Source organism: Salvia hispanica, chromosome 2, assembly GCF_023119035.1.
Source record: "Salvia hispanica cultivar TCC Black 2014 chromosome 2, UniMelb_Shisp_WGS_1.0, whole genome shotgun sequence".
In the NCBI taxonomy this organism is placed as follows: Eukaryota; Viridiplantae; Streptophyta; class Magnoliopsida; order Lamiales; family Lamiaceae; genus Salvia; species Salvia hispanica.
The window spans coordinates 16,118,783-16,127,713 of record NC_062966.1 but is presented as its reverse complement, the minus strand read 5'-3'; the positions used below and the strand labels follow the sequence as shown (position 1 = coordinate 16,127,713).

Genomic DNA, 8,931 nt, shown 5'->3' with positions numbered 1-8,931 from the left:
GGTGGCTGGGGGGTGGGGGGAGGACGCCAACTATGAGAGGGGAAGAAGCAGTGCACGGGTGGAGGAGATGCAGGGGGTGGGAGAAGAAGCGAGCCCATACGAGATTTTGTCTTAAAATTTAGATATAAAAATCATAGAGTTTTGGATTTTTTTACAATCATTTTGCAACTAATTTTTTTGGTGAAATTGTATCGATATAACAATTGATAAATTATTTGTCGATATCACTACTAGTGAGTTAAACGGTGATTTATTCATAAAAAACTACGTAGGCCATCACATTTTTCCGTCGTGGAATAATTAGGAATAAATCCAAAGTTTATATTTCGATTATCTTGAATTTTGACCAAAACTAGTAATAATTTTTGAGCAATTTGCCCTGAAATTAATATACACGTGTATATGTTGAAATATTCGGTATGTGACAATGGCTGATCATTAAATTTATGATTAATTTATGTTATTTCATTTTTCTACGGCGCCTCTTTTGAATACTAAAATCAAATTCTGATTGTAGTAGAATGAAATAGCACAAATTCTTACTTGGATAACTAAAATCAACTAACTTAACCTTTTATTCTGTAAAATATAAACAGATGCTATATATATATATACTCCTCTGTGTATCTGGAGAGAGAGAGAGAGAGGAGAATCCCCAGATCCGTCAGTGCACCGTCAAAGCTTCTCTGGCTAGCGATTATTAAATTAATCGTATTCCTATGAATTTCGTCATCAATTTGGGCTTCTGATTTTTATTTCGTTGCGGATGGAAAGATACGGGATATTGGATGATGACAATGGCGAACTGGAATTTCAATCCAGATTAATGGTGGCATCATCACCGCCGTCGAGATCACTGCCGATTTCTACCTCGCCGTCCGATGTCGCCGGGTACAGTTACATAATACACACCGTTAGCAAATACGACACTCTCGCCGGCGTCGCCATAAAATACGGTGTCGAGGTAGAATACTTCACATATTTTCCCTCTTAGGATTTTTTAAAATTTATTATAGTTTGCTGCGCTCATTTAGAATTCACTATTCTGTTACCACCCTATTTTATTGTGTTGTTGTGCCTTCCATGCGCTATTCTCGGTTTGTATATATAAGAATTACACTGATAACATGGTTTTAACTTTAATTCCATTATACAGTTAGAAAAGAGCTGAACATATTCATTTTAGTTTGTTATCTTGTTGTCACATCGATATCTTGTATTTTGCGTGTTATCGATCTTGTTAGATTAACACAGTTTCTACATTAGGTAGATGATGCGATAATTGTACCTTAGCTTATTTGCTCATTTGTTAGAAACTTGTGTTCTCCACATACTAAACCGTACATCCAATTTTCTGTTAACCAGACCTACTTGTCTTCATTGTAGCTTAAGGGGTTATGTGATAGTTGGTATTTGTCTGATTACTTGGTTTTGGAATGGGATTAGGTGGCAGATATTAAGAGGTTAAATGGACTGATGACTGATATCCAAATGTTTGCTTTGAAGACCCTTAAAATACCATTGCCAGGAAAGCATCCCATATCCCCCACCTTGTGCAATGGCCAAGAGACTCAATGGTACTTGGCTTTGACTTTGATTCTCATCCGCATTATGCTTTTCTGTGCATTCCTTTGATAGAAGTGCCGAACAGGATCATGTCAAAATTTTGCACTTTGTGCTGTCAATTTGATTTATTATTTTTTGTCATTGTTGGTTGAAAGATTGAGAAGCCTTGCAAATTAATTTTCTGTTTTGTGTTGGGTATGAATTTCTGTTGGAAGAAGCTGGTTGGCATTTGTCCCTTTTTCAATTGGTATACAACCTAATCTGGACTAGGTCGTACTGCTTACTCGGTGCTTCTCAATGCATTATGTAATTAACTACTCCACTCTCGTAATGCAGCTGTAAATCAGTGCTTGAATGTTTGTAATGTTACATGATAAAACTGAAGGACATATCTTTGTTTCCATTCCTTCGTTTCTAATTCTTGAATAAGTGGTTAATCAATTTATGCTAATGAATGAGTGTCCTTTGAACTGCTACCCAGTTCATGGCTGCTGCCTTTGTTTTAAGTCTCTATCTCTGTCCTATTCACCTTACGAGCACTATAAGGGATTGCACGGATTGAGTAATCATGTGAGGCTAGACTTTGCTAATCTGGTAACTGAAGGCAGTAGGGGAAACTATCATTTAGACTTTCCAAATCAAGCATCAATCAATTGGGTATTTGATTTGGACTTTGAAGTGGTGTTATAGAAGGCGTGTGACTAATTACTTTAAAGTATGAGATACATGACTCATGATTGAGTGAGGTTATGTCCCCTAGAAAATAATGCTTGTCAGATGATATTGCCCGATATGCATCTTAATTATACAAAAACAATAACTTTCAACAAACCAGATAGCTTGTCGATCATAATGTTGAGTGATCATGTAGATGTTTCTGTTCCATTGGGTCTTTAACTGTAACTTGCATTTGTAATTGTATGAAGACTTGAGAGATATTAGCTTTGCATAATAAAAAATCAGCCTACCCTCTCTCTCTTCACAGTTTTTGGTGGAAGCCAAAAATCTCTCTTTCTTATCGTGGATCACATTCTCTACAAGGAAACTATTTGCCTTGATGCTCATGCAGGTTTCTTCCTAATAGCATCTTGTGTAATGTATAATTTCAAGTTTATCTGGTTACAATAACTTTAGAAATACCAGGTCTTTGTGCTCATGTTGAACCATGATGATGTTGCCATGTCATATCCTTGTGTTAGAGATGCAGTCTAGACTCTAGAGTTAGAAAGGTATCTAATTGCTATAAAAGTCCAAGTCCAAGTCCAATACCCAGTTTTATTTAAGCCGGGATTTTCATTTATGACTTATGTCATATTGGTATATAATGTAGCCATGCTTCACCCCTCGAGTTAATATTGTTGAGGACAGGCTAATTTGTAATGTCCTGATTTTGTGCATAAATCCCAGTATCTACACTTGAACAAAATAGTTGTACTCACACTAAATCAGGAAGACTATTGGTGGCTGATTATAATGCCTTTTGCAGGCCAAGCAGCCCCAAGCAGGACCCATCCAGCCGTCGACAATCTGATTTATTTGATTCGTTTCAGTCTTTAAAATTAAGTTCTTCAGAGCATCATAAAGTCTCACCAGCCATGAACATCTTACGAGGTTATTATGGTCTCAGACAACCAGATGAAAAGGCTTCCTCCGAAGGTTTAGAGCGGAATGGAAGAGCTAACTATCTTGAGGATGGGTCATTTTACACACATTCAAAACATCCATTGAGTCATCAAAGAAAATCGAGAAGTGTTGCTAATAATTTAATGTATGCAAATGGTGGGCTGCATAATTCACTCTTGTCACCAGAATCTGAAGATAATTGCACTAACAAATGGATTGAGAAGCTTTTAGGTAGGCGTCAAAAGTCTGAAACCGAACTAGCATCTTGTCCCCCAGAAAAGCTGCTTAAGGAGGAAAGCAGCAGTAACAGTGGCATTTCAAGCGGAGGCTTGGCTCTCAGGTCCAAGGCAGCCACCAGAGCTTTTTCAGGCGAAATAGATGCTGACTCGGGTGGGCTGAATCCAATTTCTTTAAATTTGGGGGAATCACCTCAAACTGACTCTGTCACTGTAGTACGGAAGTCATCAAGTACATCGAGTTTGATGGATACAGATATTAGTGCATTATCATCTCTATGGGCAACATCCAAGTGGAGTTTGAAGCCAGATTTCCAGGCTCTCTCTTCTGCTGCCTTGCCTATCTTTGATGGTCTGCCTAAGCCAATGAGCCGGAAAAACAAAGCTGCGCTCGATTAGTGAGTCCATTCATCACTCTATTCTTTCATCCACCGTGCAGAAGCTTTTGCTGACGCTGAGATCGGTAAAGATGAATTTGATGTGAACAAATATAAATGCTTACGACCATCAGCTACGAATCTGTCGCAGTTTTGGTAGAATGATACTCGAGTCGCCACTCCGATGGTGTTGAAGAAAAGTTGATCTTCATTCACCTGAGGAATGGGGAGAACAGAAATGGCTTATTGTGCTGTGGTTCTGGAGAATTGCTGCAGCATGTGTACATTCTTTTATTGAACATTCATAGATAGCGTGTATATTGGAAATAGTCACCTATATTTTTATGAGAAGGAGAAAAGAAAATTATATTATTTGTACTTCACATAATTATATACTACTCCCCATTTATATTCGTTTTGCTTGGCATTGTATAAAACAAAAAGGGCAGTTTTGTAATTTACAAACATCTGATTTTTATTAGTACTCCATAAAAGAGTGTGGAGTGGGGGCAACCGTAAAAAACTAAAAGGCCAACCGCAATTTGAAATTCCATTGGATAACAGCAGCTTCGGGAATTCTAGAGAGAGAGAGAGACACACACACACATCATCACATTCACCACGAACCATAAGCTCAACCATGGCGGCTCTTCAGCACCTCTCTTCTTCTATTACAGCTCCCTTGCCTTCGCAGCTCCGCTCTCGCTTCCATTTCCGCCGCCGCTGCTGCTATCGTCTCCTGCCTTCCGCTTCGGCAGCTCCTCAGCCCGGGCAAACTGATAATGCTATTACCCGCCGCCAGTTGATAGGCGGACTACAAGCCGCCACCGCCGCAATTTCGCTCTCTCCGCTAGGCCGCAAGGCGTTGGCGGCGGAGGACCCACTGTCCGAGTGGGAAAGAGTTTTCCTACCAATTGATCCCGGCGTCGTCCTTCTCGACATTGCTTTCGTCCCTGATGATCCCTCTCACGGTTGGTTTCTACACTAGACTCCATTGTTTATATTACCTGCTGATTTCGTGCAATTAATGTTTGTTAGATTAATTATATATTGGCACATTAATTGAAAATGGTTGAATTATCATATCTATCGAAATCATGCTGATTCAGTTAGCACATTGATTGAAGATATAGCTAATTGAGCAAAGTACCAACACAATTTGATTTGGATGGTTTGGCAGGTTTCTTATTAGGGACTAGACAAACTTTGTTGGAGACGAAAGACGGAGGAGCCACTTGGGCTCCACGTTCCATACCGTCTGCTGAAGATGAGGACTTTAACTATAGGTTTAATTCCATCAGCTTCAAAGGGAAGGAAGGTTGGATTATAGGCAAGCCAGCTATTCTTTTGTACACTCCAGATGCTGGAGATACGTGGAAGCGCATACCATTAAGTTCTCAACTTCCTGGTGATATGGTAACCATCACCTACCTAGCTTGCCTCACTCTATTTCTTTTTGTCAACGTGATTCTTTATTTGTGTCTATGCTTGTGCTACGTATTGTTACTTTTATTTGTAAACGCCTCCATTTCCAGTTCTCATGACATGATCCCTTAACTTGACTACCATTGATCATGCTTGAGGATTGCTTCCTATATATGTCTTGATCATCCATTTCCACTTCACAACCTAGTGCAATAACTGCAATCAAATATGACCAACATAAGCAAAACACGCAGTGGGTGGGTGCTTATATGTAATTTTTCAAAATTCAGTTTCACTTTGTTCGCGATAGCAGAAGCAGCAAGAAAGAGGAGAGACCTAGATTCTTTGACTCAAAGGCCAAGAAAGTTTGCTGGGACAATGCAAAAAAGGTTCCAGGTAGAGACCCAGAAAGATGGCGAATGGATGCAGCTGGAAACATAGTCTGCAAACGTCTCCATACCTGTAATGGTTGTCTTTGTTATGAGTATGATCATATTATCCCTTTTTCGAAAGGTGGTGAGTCTGTGGCCGAGAATTGTCAAATTCTTCAAACCAGGGTAAATAGGTTGAAATCCGACCAAAGTGAAATTAAACAGGGATTGCTGGAAGGTTACTCTTGCGACCTTAAATTCACCGAGGAACAACTTGACATAATTGAAATGGCCGTTTATGGAAGTGTAATTAGGCCAGGGAGGCAGTGCATTGTTGGAAGTATTAGATCATTGATTGGGAAATACAGCTCTAGAGATCCTAAGATCACATGCAACTAGGCAAATTTAATCAAGGCTGCTTTCTTATCTATGTTTTTTTTTCAATAAGCCTTAACCTATCCCTTAATAAAGTGTGTGACATTCTTGTTTTGGTTTTTGTACTTTTAGTTTTGCACTGCATTTTTTATGAAAAGAAAATTCATTTACTCTTATGATGCACTGATTTTTTTTCAATTATGTTAATGGATTTACATTCATCTGTGAATGTCCATTTACGAGGCAGAAGGAACAGACATAGGCATAGCGGAATTATGTGATTGAAGGTTACAATTAGGAGTACGAACTCCATGAGCCAATTTATCTATCTCTTTCTGATCATGTCCTTTCATTAAAATATCTCGAAACTGGACTATAAAGGATATCATCAGACTTAGGAGATACCAAAGGTCCAAGCATCATGAAGGAACAAAGACTAAGATCTGTCCAATCTTATGCATGTGCAAGCACGGTGCACTACCAAATACTAATACAGAAGGCAGGATCTGGACCTATATTTTATTGCTAGATTTAGCATTGTGTTCTACTTGTACTATAGCTGGATTAATTTAGGATCTAGGACTGAATTCATACGATGAATCTTATAGTAGAATCATAGTCATCACTCATCAGTAATCACTATTACCATTCTTTTCCTCTTGTTGCAAATAGAGGACCGTGTTTAGAAAGTATTCCTCAGTCTAAGCAAGGTGGCCATACTGGTTGATTGTTTCAGGTATATATAAAGGCTACTGGAGAGAAGGGTGCTGAATTGGTAACTGATCAGGGTGCAATTTACGTCACATCAAATGGAGGATACAATTGGAAGGCTGCTATTCAGGAGACTGTTTCAGCTACTTTAAATAGGTTAGTTTCCTCTGGAATTCCTGAGTCTCTTGCAGAATAGGTGCTATTTGCATTACTATCTCAAGATTCTATGCCAGCATTTTGTTCCCACGCGTACGAGTTACTAATGTGCACCCTTGCTGCTGCAGAACAGTTTCTAGTGGTATCAGTGGTGCCAGTTACTACACAGGAACATTTAGCACAGTGAATCGCTCACCGGAAGGAAAATATGTCGCCGTCTCAAGCCGTGGTAACTTCTATCTGACATGGGAACCAGGTCAGGTAAGATTCTCTAACAGCATTGACATAAAAAAATTATAGCTTCTTTTGAAAGGCAACTTAGCTTCTCTATACTCCAAAATAAATTAACTGATCTTCATTTCCATGTTCGTATTTCTACTGCTTTCGCTTTTGAATACCAAATAAGAAAATTAAGAAAAGCTTATGATGCTGTCAATTTGTATGCAACATCTCAGGCATACTGGCAGCCTCATAATAGGGCTGTAGCAAGAAGAATTCAAAACATGGGCTGGAGAGCTGATGGTGGTCTTTGGCTTCTAGCACGTGGTGGGGGACTTTATCTCAGCAAGGGCACTGGGGTAAGTGACTTTTGATGTAATGCCATATTTGCTCCTTTTCTATATGACATGCTGCAAAGTAGGGACATTATTTTGCTTCCCTCGGATGTAGCTTCTCGTCTTGCTGTTCTTACCCACTTATATGACATTTGTCTTCATCGATTGTAATCATTGTAAATGTATTCAGATAACTGAGGACTTTGAGGAAATTCCAGTGCAAAGTCGTGGATTCGGGATTCTTGATGTTGGGTACCGATCAGAGGTATAACTATGCTGATAAATTTCTTTACGGTGTGTTTGCTGCATTCGGGATAGGCTGATCTCATATGCCAGAATTAATTTTGAGTACACTACATGTAGAAGGATTTCTATATTAGAATTAGACAATATAGGCCTTCCCAACTTCTTGCAAAATTTAACTGTCATTAAATAGTCACATTCTTTCAATATTATGTCCCTCCCTCCTATCTTTGTGTTTCTTTGAACATATAATAATTTGCAAACAAGTGCCATACCGAACATTGTGTCTCTTAACACTTGATGATGCAACTTGCAGGACGAGGCTTGGGCTGCCGGTGGCAGTGGAGTTCTGCTGAAAACCACGAACAGCGGGAAGACCTGGATCCGTGACAGAGCAGCTGACAATATTGCTGCCAATCTCTACTCTGTAAAGTAAGCTCCATTCTTTATATAGTGCCCTTGATGAACTAACCATCACACATGAGAAAGTTACGCGAGAGAGAGGGTTATTTTATCGATCGAGTGTGCTTGGATGAGTTCACAAGTTAGTGGTTGATGGTGTGTACAGGTTCATAAATGACAAACAAGGATTCGTACTAGGGAACGACGGAGTGTTGCTGAAATTTCTAGGATGATTGGGCTGCTTGAGCTGAGGATGAGTGTGTGTTTCTTTTGTTTAGTCCAATGCATTATTACCCTGTGAATTTTGATTCAAGTTATAAGTACATACATTCTTGAAGCTTTGGCTCTCGTATATTATTTGGATTTGTGGAGGAATACTCATTTGTATATCACTGGAAATTAGTGGTGTTTTGAAAGACATACCTAATTCGTTTTATTTCTTACGTTTATGTAAATTATTGTGGAGTCAGTCTGCTTCAATGAAGACACGTGAATAGAACATTGTAAACTAATATTATTTCACATAATTATTAGTAACGAAACAGAAACGGAATATGTATGGATCCAAGTCATGATGCTCTATCAAAAATCTCAATTGGTGCACGCATATAATATATACTAGGAGTATATGATATGTGTTTTGACAGCAAATGAGTACTCAGATAACTTACATAAATTGTACACACACAATACCCTTTAATTTAGTTCTCTTTTAGGATAGAAATTTATGACTAGTTTATCCTTATTATGCAGTTACGGATATATATTAACACTAACAATTTAGAAAAATTCATTAATTTAAATTATTAATTAATTATGGTAATAGTGGAGTATTAATTAACACTCCATAATTAAATTACTATATTTAATAAATTAAATTTATAACTTAATA

The 8,931-nt window shown here is 38.5% G+C and overlaps 2 protein-coding genes across 3 annotated transcripts; both read left to right on the top strand.

Moving 5' to 3' along the window:
* Positions 1-505: 505 nt before the first annotated feature.
* Positions 506-4,180, top strand: LOC125205793. Of its 2 annotated transcripts, none has more exons than XM_048104919.1 (3): positions 506-964; positions 1,507-1,577; positions 3,053-4,180. In XM_048104919.1, exons 1-3 carry the CDS (start codon positions 767-769, stop codon positions 3,822-3,824), a joined length of 1,041 nt encoding a protein of 346 aa, XP_047960876.1. In that variant the 5' UTR covers positions 506-766; the 3' UTR covers positions 3,825-4,180. The 2 variants fall into 2 exon arrangements, with proteins under 2 accessions (XP_047960876.1, XP_047960874.1); XM_048104917.1 differs by having other exon boundaries at positions 508-964; positions 1,447-1,577.
* A 145-nt stretch (positions 4,181-4,325) lies between these two features.
* LOC125205792 (photosystem II stability/assembly factor HCF136, chloroplastic-like) lies at positions 4,326-8,475 on the top strand. Its single transcript, XM_048104916.1, has 8 exons — positions 4,326-4,773; positions 4,983-5,218; positions 6,710-6,840; positions 6,969-7,101; positions 7,296-7,418; positions 7,585-7,659; positions 7,954-8,069; positions 8,206-8,475. Exons 1-8 carry the CDS (start codon positions 4,443-4,445, stop codon positions 8,270-8,272), a joined length of 1,212 nt encoding a protein of 403 aa, XP_047960873.1. The 5' UTR covers positions 4,326-4,442; the 3' UTR covers positions 8,273-8,475.
* The last annotated feature ends 456 nt before the right edge of the window (positions 8,476-8,931 follow it).

What these genes read in the sequence shown, in the direction of transcription:
- LOC125205792 (XM_048104916.1), top strand. Translation starts at nt 4,443, where the DNA reads ATGGCGGCTCTTCAGCACCTCTCTTCTTCTATTACAGCTCCCTTGCCT. An exon ending in TGACATGGGAACCAGGTCAG is followed by an intron (nt 7,102 to 7,295) that starts GTAAGATTCTCT and finishes GCAACATCTCAG; the next exon opens with GCATACTGGCAGCCTCATAA. An exon ending in ATCTCAGCAAGGGCACTGGG is followed by an intron (nt 7,419 to 7,584) that starts GTAAGTGACTTT and finishes AAATGTATTCAG; the next exon opens with ATAACTGAGGACTTTGAGGA.
- LOC125205793 (XM_048104917.1), top strand. Translation starts at nt 767, where the DNA reads ATGGAAAGATACGGGATATTGGATGATGACAATGGCGAACTGGAATTT. An exon ending in CCATAAAATACGGTGTCGAG is followed by an intron (nt 965 to 1,446) that starts GTAGAATACTTC and finishes GAATGGGATTAG; the next exon opens with GTGGCAGATATTAAGAGGTT. An exon ending in AATGGCCAAGAGACTCAATG is followed by an intron (nt 1,578 to 3,052) that starts GTACTTGGCTTT and finishes TGCCTTTTGCAG; the next exon opens with GCCAAGCAGCCCCAAGCAGG.